General features: G+C 35.1%; 1 protein-coding gene across 1 annotated transcript in view; it reads right to left on the bottom strand.

Annotated features, from left to right (window-relative positions):
• LOC111050114 (la-related protein 1B) overlaps positions 1 to 17,573 on the bottom strand; it is a 28,205-nt gene that overhangs the window by 7,519 nt on the left and 3,113 nt on the right. Inside the window, exons 3-14 of the mRNA XM_039439488.1 lie at positions 16,015 to 16,130; positions 14,898 to 15,084; positions 13,698 to 14,205; positions 10,680 to 10,780; positions 8,620 to 8,819; positions 7,394 to 7,607; positions 6,201 to 6,449; positions 4,981 to 5,410; positions 3,739 to 3,749; positions 3,366 to 3,504; positions 2,556 to 2,689; positions 922 to 1,219 (exon numbers count right to left, since the gene is read on the bottom strand). Coding sequence (XP_039295422.1) covers positions 922 to 1,219; positions 2,556 to 2,689; positions 3,366 to 3,504; positions 3,739 to 3,749; positions 4,981 to 5,410; positions 6,201 to 6,449; positions 7,394 to 7,607; positions 8,620 to 8,819; positions 10,680 to 10,780; positions 13,698 to 14,205; positions 14,898 to 15,084; positions 16,015 to 16,130 — 2,587 coding nt within the window. The remainder of the gene's footprint in view (positions 1 to 921; positions 1,220 to 2,555; positions 2,690 to 3,365; positions 3,505 to 3,738; positions 3,750 to 4,980; positions 5,411 to 6,200; positions 6,450 to 7,393; positions 7,608 to 8,619; positions 8,820 to 10,679; positions 10,781 to 13,697; positions 14,206 to 14,897; positions 15,085 to 16,014; positions 16,131 to 17,573) is intronic.

Raw genomic sequence — 17,573 nt, forward strand, 5'->3', positions numbered from 1 at the left:
TAAAAATAATGAAAAAGAATAAAGATGATTGATTGTTTTTATTGAGGGCGGAGTTAGGACTCAAGGTTCTCTCTGCCACACAACACTAAAGATATAAATAAATAGAATAATGAATATTAAAACTAGAACATATCTTATTCACTCTGTTTAATATCCATACTTTTCTACCATTCAAATTAAACTTGAATTTTAAAAACACTTATGGAGTGAAAATGCACTTACATTGGTATGACGATCGTTTCGACCTGTTGTTGGTCATCATCAGACTGTAGAAATTTACTCTAATGTCAAGGTTATGTGTGGTAAGGGATGAAGGAGGGGGAATAGGTGGTGGTGGGGGTTGGTGGATGCGTATGTAAGTGTATGCAAGGGTAATGATCCAATGGAGGTGCATTTTCACTCCATAGTGTTTTTAAAATTCAAATTTATATCTTATTCAAACAAAACAAATTTCAATCTGAGGACAGTAATTCAATATTGACGTTACGTTAAAAGCTACATGAATATGGAGTGATAAATATAATTACTGATGATTACATGGATTTATATAAATAAGAGCAGAGGACCAGTCCTAGAAGGTTGGCGGTTTTTGATATTTTCATCACCTAGCGAAAAATATAGGAGTAATATGTTTGGAACACAATTTTCCAAACGTTGCAGCATTGCAGCTATTAGAGCTTCAACATTGCAGCTCTGTTATCCCAAACAGAGCCCAAACACTTCCTTCTAAGCTAATAACTTTTCGTTGCCTGGTCTATTAGTTCCTCAAGGGAACTTATAAAGTAGAATACATGCCGCATAACATAGAATAGTAAAACAATGAAATTAATAAAAAGGGTACTAAAAGTTTTTATATTGTTTTTATTTAAAATAACAAAACTTATAAAGTAGAATAGAACGTACTGGACAAAACGCACTCACTTTTCAAGTCACCTCCAAAATCAGCATACCATTTGCTGCTCGCGGCCTGCTTGCCCATGGACCCGGATCTCGTCCGACCCGACCCTATCGAGTCGGCTCGCTTGCGGGGCACCTGTTGGCCTTGACCTTGAGTCGCTTGTCCTTGACCTTGAGCGGGCTGACCTTGACCTCCAGACATGCGGCGCTGCCTGCCATGCACTGACATGTCCCAGCTGGAGCTCTCCGACACGCTACGATTGCGCCCTTTGCCGCGTAGGTTAGCGCGGTTCGCAGCGAAACCGTCCATTCGTTCACTTTTCTAAACACCACAAAAAATTGAATTATTAATAACTATCAGGTAACCCGTGCTCCGCAAGGGTCTAATTAAAAACTTGACGTACTGAAATCTTGGAGAACTGAAAATAATCTTATAAGCATCCTCGATAAATTAAGAATCGATATGCAAAATTTCAAGTTTATCAGTCCAGTAGTTCAGAAGTGATGATGCGTCATCCGTGAATTTCCTATCCAGTACGTGTATAAGCCAGTTCTTTCCTTTATTATAGAATAGATAGATTATAAATAACTTATACATATAGCTGATTCAGCATTATAGGGTTGAACTGGTAACAAACGATTCTCTCCCGATATTATATTATAGACTAGTAGGTAACCCGTGCTCTGCAAGGGTCTAATAAAAAACTTGACAAACTGAATACTTGACGTACTGAAATCTTGAAGAATTTAGAATAGGCCGGAATTTAATAGCCATCCTCGATGAATTAAGAATCTATATGTTTCAAGTTAACCAGTTGAGTAGTTCAGATTTGGTGATGTGTCATTCGTGAATTTCCTATCCTGTACATATAAAAGCCAATTCTTTCCTTTATTATGTATTATAGACGAGACGATGCTTCATTCATGAATTTCCTATCCCCTACATGTATAAGACGATTCTTTTATTCTATAAATATTGATAATTAATAGTATTGTTGAAAATACTAAAAACTTAATGAAATAAGACGAGTTCCGCTACTTTTGACATTTGGGCAAAATAATATCAATCATTTTTCAATAACCACTCATCTTTTGGAACTAAAAAACTTATAGCATGTCAAGAATTTCATCTTTTTTGGAAAAACCTTGTTTGGTTTCGTGTTTGTGGAAGTAAATAATCAGATAAATACAAAACTCTAGTTGATACATTTTTTTGGACTTAAATTGTGTGTAAATCAGATCATAAACTCTACATAACCTCTGGACTGTTTATTTTAAATTAAGGATAAAAGCAGTTTTGGGGGAATGCCTGTTGTTTACACCTAGATTGTATTCTATTGTCTATAAATTAATAATTAAATAAAATTGTCTCGACATTGACGGACATTTATAAATTATAATATAGTTCGAAGAACAAGATATTGATGTTGTCAATATCAATATATGACTGACCTTGATATATAGAGGTATTGACAACATCAATGTCTTATTCTTTCATTCATGGAGAAATATTACAACATCTCTTCCCATATAATCAAATTATTATAATTTATAATATTTGTAAATCAACAGGAAATAACTAATTAATAAATAAATAACTATGAGTTTACTCGAATAGAACTGTGATATCAATCCAATAGCAATAAAGGCGTACAAACCTCGTAGACTCTGAAGTCTTCTATCGTCTTGAATTTGGACAGATATTCCTTCAGTCTGGGATCAACACACAATTTCGAGCTGTGCTTGTAGTATTTCAGGAACGCCCAGAACTTTTCAAGACCGTAAAGCTGACCTGTAAACAGAATTTTGTGAAAATTCTTTGCTCAAAATTGAAATATCTATATCACAACTTGAACACAAAATCTAATTTGATCGATAACAACTGCATCTATTTGAACTTTATTCCAATAAAAACTTATATAGCTTAAAAACCCAGTTTTTCACGACTGAAACTCACATTTAAACATGCTATGTCGAACTCACAGAAAAATCTTCAGGAGCTTGCAAGAATATATACCCACATACTGCTTGTTTATCACGTAACGGGAACGCGACTAGGTGCCACCCCGACTACTTGACACCCCGTCAACCTGTCCCCTTTTAAAACCGGTTTTTAGGGGACAAGTTGACGTGAGCCATCCCCGTCAACCTGTTTCCTTTCTAAGGAGGTGACAACTAGTCGGGGGGGACACTCTGACGCGAGAGTGCGAGGTGTCAAGTTGTCGTTAACGGTCATGACTAGTTGGCACCTTTGGTCCAATAGGTGACAAGTAGTCGGGGGGACAACTTGTCGGCAATGGTATATTTTTATGCGGGTACAAGTAGTCGCCTATGGCCAAAATGACCAAGGTGTCAGGTAGTCGGGGTGACACCTAGACGGCGACCACACGTAACTAGTTCCACTACAAGTTGGAACAAAACTAAGTGCAAATATTTATTTTTCAAATAAAATTATAGAAAACACTTACCACTCTCATAATCGCGCATAGTTTCTATTTGGAAGTCTGTATACAATTCAGGACGGAACTTCTTCTCCAGACCATAGCTGAAGTATTTGGAGTCAACCCAAAGATACAAAAATATTACAACATGACGATCGTCACGATGCTAAATTGTGCGAGATTTCATGCAAGCTCATACGTTTGGATAGAAATTAAATCTGACAAAACATTCGATGGAGAATTGTCAATTTGAATAAATCCAGTCATATTTATGGGCTTGCATCATGAAAAGATTGAATTTTCGCACAATGTGGCAAACAAATATTTTGTCCAAATCTTTTCTACTCAAAGCATTGTGAAGATCGTCTAGTTTTAATGTTTTTTGCATATTTGAGCTTACTTCATAGAGGCCTAGAACAACCTTTCAAATTGTGAGAAACTTCAAAAATCGTGAATCGAATAGATTTAGTAGTGGCTGAACTCGAGAAAGCAATTTTCATCTGAGAATATTCTTGGAATTGGAGCCACAAATTCTCGGGCCCAAACAAATTCCTATTATACAGGAGCAGATTGCATAATCAAATGGTTATATGATACTGGCATTTACCAGACTGAGGAGCTCATTGTAAATATGATATAGAATGAGCTACTGTCTTCTTTTTATTCTACCTTTAATAACTAACAAACCTTTATAACTAAAATTACTAATTACATTTGTTATACATGTTTTGGAAAAGAATATTATGATCACCCCGACACATATTATTATAGTGGGGTATCATAACTAGTAGTTCTGTGAACAGTAGACCTCACGCAGTATTCTCATTCACAAGTACCTGATTGAAACTATAGACCTTATGGAAATACAGCAATAGACTGGCTTCTCCACACATCTGTATAATCACTTGTCAGCTGATTTATGATGAATAATTCTATAGTCTGATTTTTACGGTAATATTGGCGTATGAAGGAGGCTCCTTTTTCCTTTTATATTATCCTTGAAATGCAAAATTCCCAAAAACCTTGTATATACGTCGACGCGCAATTTAAAAAGGAACATACCTGTCAAATTTCATGAAAATCTATTAACGCGTTTTGCCGTAAATGCGCAACATAAAAACATATAAACATTTAAACATTAAGAGAAATGCCAAACCGTCGACTTGAATCTTAGACCTCACTTCGCTCGGTCAATAAGAACTAAGTTTAGTATTAGCAGTTTTGTATGTATAATATAAAAACTATGTATATGTTTTGTCAATAAACTCCTCTGGTTGCAATTCATTGGCAATCAGAGAAATTAGTATTATTATTATAAAACAGATCAAAGTCCATCAAATGCTGCAATTATAGAATTACAATTACAATTGCAATTACAGAAGGATCTAAGAGAGTCTAGAGATGTTCTTCTTGAGTAACCCCTTTTACTCAGTTAAATAATTTCTTGACAAAAAACTATGTGTAGGGGGATTTTAAAATCTAAAACCCAGAGCATTATAGCTATAAAGCTATGTAAATAGCTTTGGTACTAATATATGCATATTTATGTGATATGGTTTGTAGCATTTATTATATGACTGGCCTATATGTCAAGTCTAGTTGTGACATCATGTTTGGGCTTTCTATTCTATTCTATAATAACCTATAGGTATAATATGGACACTTGTATTCTGGTACTGACCTTTCAAACAGCGCGAATGATACTTGTGGTAGACCTGTTGCGTGAAGTTGTTCTCCTTGAGGAGCGAGTGGGATGGATGCTGGAAGTGCGGCAGCGACTGGGGCGTGCCGCCGCTGAGAAAGCCCTCGTTCGGGGATGTGCCGGTCGAGCTGCCGATTGACGACGTTCTGGGACGATGCTCCCGCACATCCATGATCCAGCCGACGTGATGCTCGACCGGCGGATTGTCCGAATGACGTGTTTTGCGCTTGAGGCCGTCGACTGGGCGTCGCGTGTCCTTCACCACCGCGTAGAACTTGGGCCGGTCGCGGTAGCGCCGCTGTTTGTCGTCGTACTGCTCGCGTTTCGGCGGCTTCTTCAACGACGATTCGGATGGCACTGAGATTGCTTTCTGAAAATCACAACAAAAATATTTTTTACTAGTAAGAATTCGCAATCATAAAAAGTTTCAGGATATTGATGACTCAACTGTTATATACTCCTCAAACTGATGACATATTAATGGCTAAACTTAAACTATCATTGATGACTTGTTACTTAATTAACTTGACTACAAACGCTTTTTATTGTACGCGAATACGGAACTTGAAGCTCTTAGCCGGTGAAAAAAGTTCTGGTTTATGTTAGACTCAACCCTCCATTACATGCGGCTGATCTTTGAGATAAAAAATTAGTATTTTGGGTTGTACAGCCCCTCGGTGAGAGGCCCATCACTGAGTTCAGCGCCCTAGCCCTAGTGCCTCCAAGCTATTGATAATTAGTAAGTTTGTCATTAAGTTCATTGTTATTCATGATTGAGTTATTGTATAATGTGAATGTGATTTTATAAGTCTAAATATTGAATTCTAGAAATTGGTACCTATTTACAAAGTTCCTATTCTTGAATATGTTTTTTGTTGTTTGTGTTTTTCACTACTTTATCATGTCTATATTTTGTAAAGCTTTTATGATCTACTTCTGTCAACTATGTTCTTGTTATCTACTTAATAATAAAAAATTATTGCATGTATTTTTCTATTAAATATTGATTAATTTATCAATTTATTCATAGACAATACATACAAGATACAATCCAGGTAAAAACAACAAGCATTCGTCTAACACTCCTTTAAAATGTTGTATAACTGTTTGGAAAGTGGTGTATACCGCTGGAAGTTGAATGAATGAATAAATCTACAAACCTTGGACTCATCGTGAGACACTTTGCCATCAACAAGTACGTCATCATCATCATCATCCCTAATCTCGCCCTCTTCCAACTCATCATCGTCGTCATGCATGTAGCGCGCATGCGTGTTGAGTGAGGGTGGTGGTGGAGGGGGCGGGGCTTCGGGATTGCTTCTCTTCGGCGCTGACCGCGGCGCCAGCTTCGCGAAATCCTCCTGAGTGATTATGTTCACTGTCTTGTAACTGCCTGATGTTGGCTGAAACTGATACAACAATTCAAATTATTAATTTAACCATAATAGTATCTTACGTAACAAGGACGGGAAGGGGACTTTTGCAGGCGAGAATGATGTTTCTAGTCGAGGCGCTAGCCGAGATTAGAATTTCATTCGAGCACTGCAAAAGACATTCACGTCCAAGTAACGTACACTATTTTCTGTCATAATAATCTAAAGAAGAATAATTTAGAAATAGAAAACATTACCTGCTTGTGCTGACATTACTACATGCATTCTATAAACATAACCTAGTTTACAAATTCCGAATCATGAATTTTTGTGGAAGTTGACAAAACTTCCACCTGGAGCGTTGAAGGTGTTTTTTTTTGTATAAATTTTAATAGGTAGTTTAGGTGTATAGGCGATTTCTTCTTCTTCTTCTTTTCCTTCTTCTACTTCACCCTTTTCTTCTTCTTCTTCTTCTCGAGGTATCTCTGTTTACTACTTCTCTCTTCTTAATTGTTTTATAACCACAAATTTCTCTTCTCCTTCTTCTTCTTTGTCACTCCTTCTCCTTCCTCATATTCTTCTTCTTCCTCTCCTGCTTATTCTTTGGGTGTCTTCGTCTATTTCTCTCTCCTCAATATTCTTCCATTTCCACCAATTCCTTTTCTTCTCCTTGTCCTCGTCTTCTTCTTCTCCTCATCCTCCTCCTTATATTTTTCTAAGTCATCTATAATTTTGCTGTATTGTAAGCTATTGTATATAAGTGTATAAGCCAGTATTATATTGTAATCTACATAAATAAAGTACTCAATCAATCCTCCTTCTTCGTCTTCTTCTACTGTCTTTTTCCTCTTCTGTCTTCTTCTATTATTACTGTTTCTCCTTCAAAGTTTTCTTCTTCTTGTTTGGCTCTCAGTGTGCACACACCTTTAGCTTGGCAATAACTTTTCGAGCAATTAGTTGGTCTGTAAGCTGTAACTCACCCATTCCTGTTCGCTCCAGAGGTTCTCTTCGTAGTACTGTAGGCCGATGTTGATGGCCTGCTCAAGGTCCTGCGTCATCTTGACGCGTGACGTCCAGTCGCCGGTGCGGTCGTAGCCCTCGTGTTTGGGCGCCCGGTACGACGTCTGCGTCACGATCAGCAGCTTGTTGATCTCGTGATCGCTCAGCTCGTAGTCGTCACTTTCATCTTCCGACCTAACAAAACAAAATTGAATCATAACAATTTTAATCTTATAAAATTAAATTAAATTCTCTTCCTGGCCACTGCATTCTATAGTTGAGAATGATTTTGTATGCACCAATGTATGAAAAAATAAATAAATCGAACTACCGTATATCAAAATTGGAATCGGATAAAACATTTCGAGCCTTAATAGACACATGTTTGTAATTTATTCATTTCAAAAGTCACCTTCATTCAAATTTAAATTTATTTCACACTCATAAATACATATTATACAAAAATCAAAATAGAGTCTAGCATGACAAATACAATAATTCAACTAAGATTAAATACAGATACTAAGATTAATTCAGATACTATAGTGAGATCCACGAGATAAAATAATATAATAATTCAGATAGGTACTAAAGTGAGTTCCACTTTACAATGGCAGTAGATAGATAGATAAATGTATTTTATTTTCACTTTATCATGGGAAATATTTTTTCAAAACGAGAAAGATAGGAAAACAGCGTTGTCGATTCTCTTTCTGGCCACTGCCTTCTATAGATACAAGATAGTTGATACCGGTATATCCGATGTAATATCAACTTTTCATTGTTGTCTAAAATAATGAATCATTTTGGAAAAATATTTTCCAATGATTTAATAATAAATTTTCATAATAATTGAGATATGAGATTTAATATTTAGTAATTAATCATTTATGTCTACATTGATGAAGAACGATCTGGCAATGTTGCGGAGCTAGAAAAGGATAGCGCTAAACGCTTTGTCGAATGATGGACAAGGAAAAATGGATTAAAGACCCTATTGTATCAGCCATTTGGAAGAAGAAATCGTGGACGTCCCAGAAACTCAGTTATTTTAAATTAAATAATTTATTAATTCTATTATCGAACTGTCAGATATGCAATGCACTTATTCTGTAGAGTTGCTTGCTTTATTGTTTTATTTTTTGGCAAATAAACTGAATTTGATTTTGAATTGATTCTAACATTATTTTTTTCATAAATTACTGACCAATCAGTGAACTGCTTCTGTCGGCCGGTGAGACTGGGAACATCGAGTTCTTCATCGAACTGGAAGTCCAACTCCTCTCTCTCCTCGCGATAAGAGTCCGTGCGCTCTCTCGTCGATCTCACAGAGTCATGTCTTTCTCTCTCTCCGGTCGCCGATCGGTACGAGTCCGCTCTCTCTCTTGATTTCACTTTTCTCTTTACCTGCAAACAAATTCAATAATTTATAATTTGATCGTATCGTGAGACATGTTGAGGTTTTTCTCCATAATTAAAAGAATTAGACGTTGATGTTGTCAATACTACTGTATTTATTTATAGTAGATTCATAAAGATCTATATAATATAGTAGATATAGTAAATTTTCACCAAGTTTATGCTATTTGGAGTGTTGAATAATAGTGCAATGATAATCCTCAATCCATTCAGTTTGATTCTTCATTGTTCATTATAATTCTTACTAGTTAGGAATAGAAGGTATTGATACTATTAAGGCTCAACTCACACTTAAGCGACTAAGGTCGAGACTCGACTCTAGTCGAGAGCATGAGTTTTCAAATGGTGACGTCGCGGAGACTAGAATCGACTGGTCTGAGTGTCACCATTTGGAAACACAAGCTCTCGACTAGAGTCGAGTCTCTTCTCGGCCTGAATCGCGTGTGAGTTGAGTCTAATACTATTATTGTTCAATTTATTATTTTTTGTAAGGAATGTTCTTTATTTGAATTGATTGTAATTCATTGCATTTGTATTGTATAGTTGAAATGTATGTACTTTGTGGAATTTTTTCCAAAAACCATTTAAATTACGGTACACAAAAAGGTTTTATGGCGAGTGAAGATGAAGAATCAGGTTTCATAAGTTCAGCCATGGCCATTCTATATAGTTATCTTCTAGAGAAGACTACAGATTGGCCATGATTCAGTTGAAGATGTGGCAGGTGTTGCCATGATGGTTCAAATTAAATTGTAACTAAACATTAATTTGAACAAATTCTATTTGAACTCGAAAACTATTCATAACAAATAATCAGGTTTTCAAAATTCAAGTTTATATTCAGTGAGAAAATTGATGCTACTAAGGGTTTAAACATAGCATAGCCGCGAAGGCAGGAATTTAGCAGAGAAGGAAGTTCAGTGTTAAAAATAATGCATGTATTCGAATATATCAGAGCATAGCGAAGCGATGAAGGTAGATAAGAAGGAAGCGAAGACATTTAGATAAATACATTATTATCAACACTCTCAGATACCTACTGTAATACCCTCTACCTTCGCCGCTCCACTATGTTTTGCCATGTGCAATGAGATTTTTCAATATTGTAGGCATATAAGACTTAGGCTCAACTCACACTGCCTTGACTCAAATCGTACGACTACAGTCGAGGATACTCCAGTCTCTCGACCTTACGACTTTCTTGCTCATTGTCACCACTTCAGTTCCATGCTACTCCATTTCTGATCTCACATTATTAAAAATATGAGATCCAATTCGTCACTTCTGCGCATGTAATAAATTTTATAATTATTATTATTATGAATATTATTGCCTTATATAACTCTTATTATTGTCTTATCTAGAATGATAAAACATCACTTTCATGAAACATAACCTCACTTCAATTAAAAATGCATGGTACTATGCAACTCAAGTCGAGGCTCGACCAACATGTCGAGTCGACGCTCGACTCAGTCTCACAGTCGTGAGGTTGTGGAGAGTAGAGTCGACTGGTCTGAATGTCAACATTTGAAAAAACATGTTGCGTCGAGAAGAGACTAGAGTCGCAGTCTCTTATCGACTTGAGTCGCGTAACTGTGAGTTGAGCCTTAGAATAAAATAATATCGGCTATGGCAGCTATGATAGGAGTGCTCTAAACATTCATAATAAAATATGAACTTTCATTATGTGAAAAAATAAGAAATTTGCAAGTTCTGATTTGTGCCGTTGTATATTTGAAGTCTAGTGATATTAGACTCCCCAAGTCAGTTTCAGGAAATACGGTATAAATCATAATGAACCATATCTTATATTTTTATTTTAAGAAGAACATAGTATTCACTGACCTCTTTCCATACTTCTTGCTCGGTTATTGGTGATGTGGGAGTGATGTTGTTGACCTTCAAGGCAGGTATCGATACAGTCTCGGCTTTGTTGCAGCTGTTATCTACAAATTACAACAATTCTTCAGCACATCTGCTAAACGATCTCTCACGGTTCATGCAAATAGATTGAAAACTTGAGACAGAAATAAGAATGAAATACTCTTCATTAAGCCGCGTTTACACCAAAGTTATTAACAAAATGTTTATTTCCCCGTCCTTATAGATTCTATTAGAATGAACATAACATGATGAACATATGTGTTTGTCAAGTTCCGTTCAATCTAATAGAATCTATGAGGACGGAAAAATAAACATTTTGTTGATAACTTTGGTGTAAACGCAGCTTTAGGCGTATTCAAGGTAACATAGATCAGAGAACATATTGAATCTACACAGTGAAAGATGAAGAAGGAGGAGGATGATGATGCGGGGAAAGGGGAGTAAGTTAGAGGAGGATAGAAAAGGAGAGCAGAAGTTTTCTATGTTTGAGAAGACGAGAAAAGTCATGAAAGTGGGTAAGATTCAGAATAGATTAAATCTTTTCTAAGTTGAAATGGTAGTCAAACAAAAACTTTTTCAGTAATTTCACAAAAGGGCTATTTGGGAAGTTAATTTGGGAATTTATTACATGGAATAAATTATCAACAATTGATAATGAGATGAATACCCAAACTAGTTGTGGCTCCAATAAAATGAAAAGGGTACTAGTAATAATTCTATGTGATGTAATAGTAATTCTATGTAATCCAATACTTTGGAATTTTTTCAAATAATGAGAAGATTTACTGAAACAGAATATTAAACTTTATTCGATATAACTTTCAAAAAAAAAAAGATTTATAATTTTTCAGGTAATAAAAATAAATTCAAAGTGATAAAAGATGATTAACAAAGGTTTGATCTAAGTTTTCAGCAGAGCTTTGATACTTACTGTTTCAAACCAATAATTTGAACCAACAATCCATTTCATAGAATAAGAATCCTTTAAAATTTTTATCTGTTTGAAAAAAATTATAAATTACCGAATGATAATGATATCTTCAAGAGTGCTGTACGCATTATGTAATACTGACATACTGTATTCATAGAATGTATAATATATTCCATCAGAATTGTCAATTACTAGGACATTCTATCCTATGTAAAACAATTTTTGACTACAATTCAAAGTTCAGCGTTAGGGAATCAAGTCTTAAATTCCCTGATAGACATAGAAAATTCTATTTTGAACTATATAACGATTTTGAAATGTAATTCTGAATCTAATTCTAGAGCGACCTAAGAAAATAGTATGAAAAGCACAGTAATTTTGTTACAAAAAATTTAATTTTATTATTATTACAAATAATATCAGTTTTTACTAATCAAATGAAAATTCAAACACAAAACATAATATGAGTTTACAATAGGACTGTAGAAAGAGTGGGAGGATTCAATTTGTAAGAAATTTAGAGAAAAATTACTATGGCCCGGTTGCACAAAAACCTGTTGAATTTTAATCATGCTAAGAGAAGCCTTCTTTTTGAAGAGTTGACTTCTCTGATTGGGTATCATGTCATTTTATGACGGATAAAATTCAATAGGCTTTTATGCAACCGAGCCAATAACTTCTAAAATTGACGATGGATGAGTTTAAGAAAAAAATAAATTAACAGCATCAACTCAACTACTATTGTATTTCAATTCATGAATATTAGAATTAGATTAGCTTTATAGATACAAAGTTACAAATGTAAATTCATAGTGTATCTATACTATCTAGTAAATTCTTATAAAGTGACTGTTTTTGTAAATTACAATCAAGAGCTCATTTCTCAAGAATAGTGAATTTCTCAAAAATAGTGAATTTCTCAAAACCCTAGCTGTGCTGAAGTCACCAGGATGCACTATGGCTTTGTTTACGAAAGTAGTGGTGTAAATCCCGCCAGTGGGTGAAGTTCTTGTAAAAAATATCAGAAAATCCTACTTTTGTTTACAAAGAGTCCTAATTTTTACTTGATGCTCCAGTGGAACTAGTTTGTATGTTTGACGATAACTTTCGAACTCTTTTATCTATAACCTTTAAATTTCCAACACATATTATTCTTTGAAAGATATTTCATTAATCTCATTCCATTACCCAAAGGTTTATGAGGACATAATTCGGGAAATCATCATAAAAGCAGTTTTAGAGCATGACGTTAGTATTTCCATGAATAATTGAATTCCATTCATTTTCTATCAAGCTGTTCTGGAGTATTTCAGTAACTAATCGATGGAGAAGTTACATAAGATATCATGAATATGGTTTTGAAAAAAACCTTAATGGTAAAATAAAGGTACCATATTATAGAAGGGTTTATCTCAGCAAAAGAGCATCAGTGCACTAGCATTATCGCTCTCTATATTATAAACTGTGCCAAATGATTGTAGCCCTATAGAAAAAATAGAAAAGGTACAGGTACAGATAAAGGTATGCACTACGGTGCCTACATAGGTACTACAGTTTTAATAATATGCAGATATCTTTAGTGAGTAGTACATTATTAATAAAACATTTCAAGTATTGTGTAGTATACTTATTTTATCTGTGTTACGTAAGATCTATACTGATCTGTGTTAAGTATTAAGTATTGTATTATTGTGTTAAGTATTGTATAACCTTAGTGTCCGGTTTCCATTAGGAAACTTTGGACTATATACGTCGAGGTGGAACTACCTTTGGATCTCCCCACCATTGAAAGTCATACGCTAAAAATAATAATAAAACATGCAATATTCATCACAAATAAACACAGTAGTCAAAAATAGTGTATGACATAAATAGTGATCAAGTTTTTAGTGAGTAGAACACTGATTAAGATATAAGATATTGCAGATATAAGTATTCATGAAGGTCTTTTCCTTAGGTAGGTAATAGAGCATGCAGTTTCAGGTGAAGGTAGGACAGAGGGGCACAGGTGGAATTGTACTAGCAAAGATCAACCCACAACACCCTACCTTCACTCTCAGCCGATCCTTGTCTGGAGACTGATGAGGAGGTGTCACCACTAGTCACTGACTCTTCCTGGGTGCCACCCTTCTGTCCATCACCAGCAGTGGCCTTCAGTCTTTCAGCTTCATGTGCCACGTTGGGCGTTGATTGCTCCTCCTTCAGTCTTTCGGCTTCCTCGCCATACACACCGTCTTCAGTGGCCTCCTCGGCACACTCAATGTCCCGGTCAAAGCCATTTACAATCGGCACAAACTCTGGCACATCCGGGTTGAGGTTTTCGGTGGGTATGTAGACAGGTGCCGGGACGCGTGGTTGTGGGAACATGATCTGCTGGTAGCGGCGCGGCATGGGCGCAGGCGGCACTGCTTGCAGCGGCTGCGAAAGCATGGGTGCGCCCAGTGGGTGCATGGTGGCCACAATGGGTTGCGCCTGCACGCCTCCACCACTCACAAAGAATGGGTTGCCCACTGGGTCGGGCAGAGGCCACTTCTTTGGGTCGTTACGGGTGCGCACCTAAAAAGTAGCACACACAAACCTTTCATCACTTTTCATAATTAATTTCATCAGTTTAACACAAGCACTATATTAGAGAAAACGAAATAAACAAGATTGGCACTATTTTAATAATAGTTATTATTTAATTATAGTAATAATTATTTTAATATATTAAATATAGTATTTATTTAGTAGTTAATAATAGTTATTGACTGGCACTATTTATAATTTTTATACTCAGGTTGGGCACAATTTTCAAATTATTGAAAAAATTCAAACTAATTTTGAATTCTATATGTAGAAAAGTAATAAATTTATTCGAAATATTATTGTAAAAATACTATTAAGTACTATCAATAATTCAAAGAAGTAAAACTCAACTTGGTTGAAAAATATTGATGTCACTTCACTTAAAAAATCCTGCCAAAATTGATTATAACCTTCTGTGTTGTGAGGGTAATGTTGTATTGAATATCTTTATTAAATACAAACTTGAATATGTCACAACCACATAATTAAGAAATTCATCATACCTTGCCCTATTTATTTATTAAAAATAAATAAGAGTTTGTTACAATTTCAAGTCATTCTATCTATGATTATGAATAGTTATTTTATCAGAAATATGAATCAAATTCGTGTAAAATTAATTTTAAAAACACATAAAAATATGATTGAAGATAGAGACTAGGTAAAGGACAAGTACTTACCTTCATACCAACAAGCTGCAGTTTGTCAGAGGTGCTGATAGCCTCCAGCACTCTGTTCAGATCGATTGTCAAGTTCCTGACTCGATAGAAGGAAGCAATCAACGTCACTGGCAGAAAACCTTCAGCATCCATTTTCCGTCTCAAAAATAGATCTTTCATCAAATTCTCTTCACTGAAGTAGTACTCTCTGCAAATTGACAAACCAAATAAAAAATTTAACAATAGAAATTGTGTAGATAGAACATTATTTGAATATACGTTTTCATGGCATCGATGGATGATACAAAAATTAGAAGACAACTTCATCTGTTCCAAAATTAAAACAAATGAAGTTTGAACAATTGGAAAAACACATGTTTCCTCTTGTTTTTCAATAATCCTTATTGTTGATAGAAATGAACGAAAAAAGATTACTAATCTGGGAATGGGATTACAAAAAATACGAATTGTGGTCAAGCCCACCTTTATGAACAATATTATAGGAATAGTTGTGGTTGAACGTCCTATTATTACAATAACTAGTTTCAAACCCCACCATCAATGGTTCACATTTCATTCTTAAGCTGCGTTTACACCGGAATTAATAACACGTCTTATTAACAAAAAGTTATTAACTTGACTGAATCGTTAAAAAAGTTAGCAAAAGTTAATAACTCGTGATTTTAACTGAAAATTCCTTGTTATTAACAAGATTTATGTTATCTATCGAGAGTCGGTAAAGATCAAAGAAAATGTGTTATATTTTTTAACGAAAATGTTAATAACAGAAGTTAATAGCCTCTATTATCGCATTAAATTTTGTTTATAACAGGTTCCTATCTTCTGCGCAACGCCCTCGCATCCTGCTACACAGAGCGCGCCAGTTTTACCTACCAACTACAGCGGAGTGACTTCAAGTTATTAACTCTTGTTTATAACAAAACTAGCAGCAAAAAGAAAATGTTATTAACATCAGTTAATAACAAAAATGTTAAAAACTTTTGTTATTAACTCCGGTGTGAACGCAGCTTAATTGGTTCAATATTTAACCGACAACATGGTTAGTACATGAATATAAAATAACACATTTATTCAATTTCGAAATTAGGTGATGAATTCGGAGTGAAATGCAACTTACATCTGTTTTCTGACATAGTCCATGAGTGTTTGATCATCCAAATTAGCGTAGCCCATGTTTTCGAAGAAGACTGCACCCATGAATGGTTGAAGTGCTGTTGGCGCGAACTTGTTGATCTAAAAACAGAAATAAATTTTGAGAAAATTGTAGCAATATGGGTCGTTAGCACAGTGGAAGCTCAAACTGAATTTAATCAGCTGGTCGTTTTATATCAGAATAAATTAAATTCAAAAATTTGAGTAGAAAAATGTAAAAATGTAGTAGAATAGAAAAATTCAAAAATTTGAGGACAAAAATGTCCAATTTGAGTAGCAAAAAATCTGGTGTGGTGCACTCACACAACTTTCCTTGCCGTTATGAAAAATTGATCACTTGACGCTAGTGTTCACGCGCATCTCAAGTCTACTATTAAAAGATCTGAGCCAGTTGGTGACAGAACAATAACGCTGGAGACACTCAAGTTCTGCTATCTCTTCATAGTGAATGAATCAACAGAATCAGTTGCCAACAGTTTGCAATTGGATAATCTCATTTTCTCGAATTTCGAGCTTATTTTCAATTTTAGGTGAAAATGCTACAGAACATTAATTGTAGATATTTTCATGCTCAATCTTTTCCACTTGACATTTTTTGTTTAAATTGTATCTGAAGCCTGATAATTGGGAATCTGAAATCGAACTTTGCATTGATGGGGCGGAGCTCCTGAAATTTTTACAGATGGGACTTGTGGCAGTTGATAGAGCTTATCGATGACTATTTTAGATATGAATTTGATCAAAATCGTTGGAGCCGTTTCCGAGAAAATCACGAATAACCCTGTTTTTGACAACATTTTCGTCATTTTAGCCGCCATCTTGAATTGCATTTGATCGAAATTGTTCGTGTCGGATCCTTATAGTGTAAGGACATTAAGTTCCAAATTTCAAGTTATTCCGTTAATTGGGAGATGAGATATCGTGTACACAGACGCACATACAGTCCAATACCCAAAAACCACTTTTTTGGACTCAGGGGACCTTGAAACGTATAGAAATTTAGGAATTGGGGTAACTTAATTTTTTTCGGAAAGCAATACTTTCCTTACCTATGGTAATAGGGCAAGGAAAGTAAAAAAAAAAATGTTAAAAATTCCAATACTGCCCCACATGGCCGTATTTCTGGCCGACAGATAATATTTTCATGGGTAGATATTTTGAGAGAAGCAAACACTATCATAAAGCTAGATTGCCACAAATCACTACCGTTGTACATGTCTAAAGTGAAAATATTATTCCTATGAGTCCCTAGTCCCACTATTATTCCTACTGGTCCCACTCTGTCCGGCCGAGCTAGTACGAATAGTCCCTTCCATACATGAGAGAAATATTTTCACTGAACCGGACACTGACTCTGATACTGATAAGTGGGAATCCAGTTTAATTCTGATATTAAAAGATCATATAGATATGAATTTGATTTATAATAAATATTAAGAACTTATAGAAATAAAATAAAATGAGAATAGCACCCTTTTTCGAAAAAAACACGTACTTCTTTTGAAAACAACAAACTTATTATTA

Source organism: Nilaparvata lugens, chromosome 12 (genome assembly GCF_014356525.2).
Source record: "Nilaparvata lugens isolate BPH chromosome 12, ASM1435652v1, whole genome shotgun sequence".
Lineage (NCBI taxonomy): Eukaryota > Metazoa > Arthropoda > Insecta > Hemiptera > Delphacidae > Nilaparvata > Nilaparvata lugens.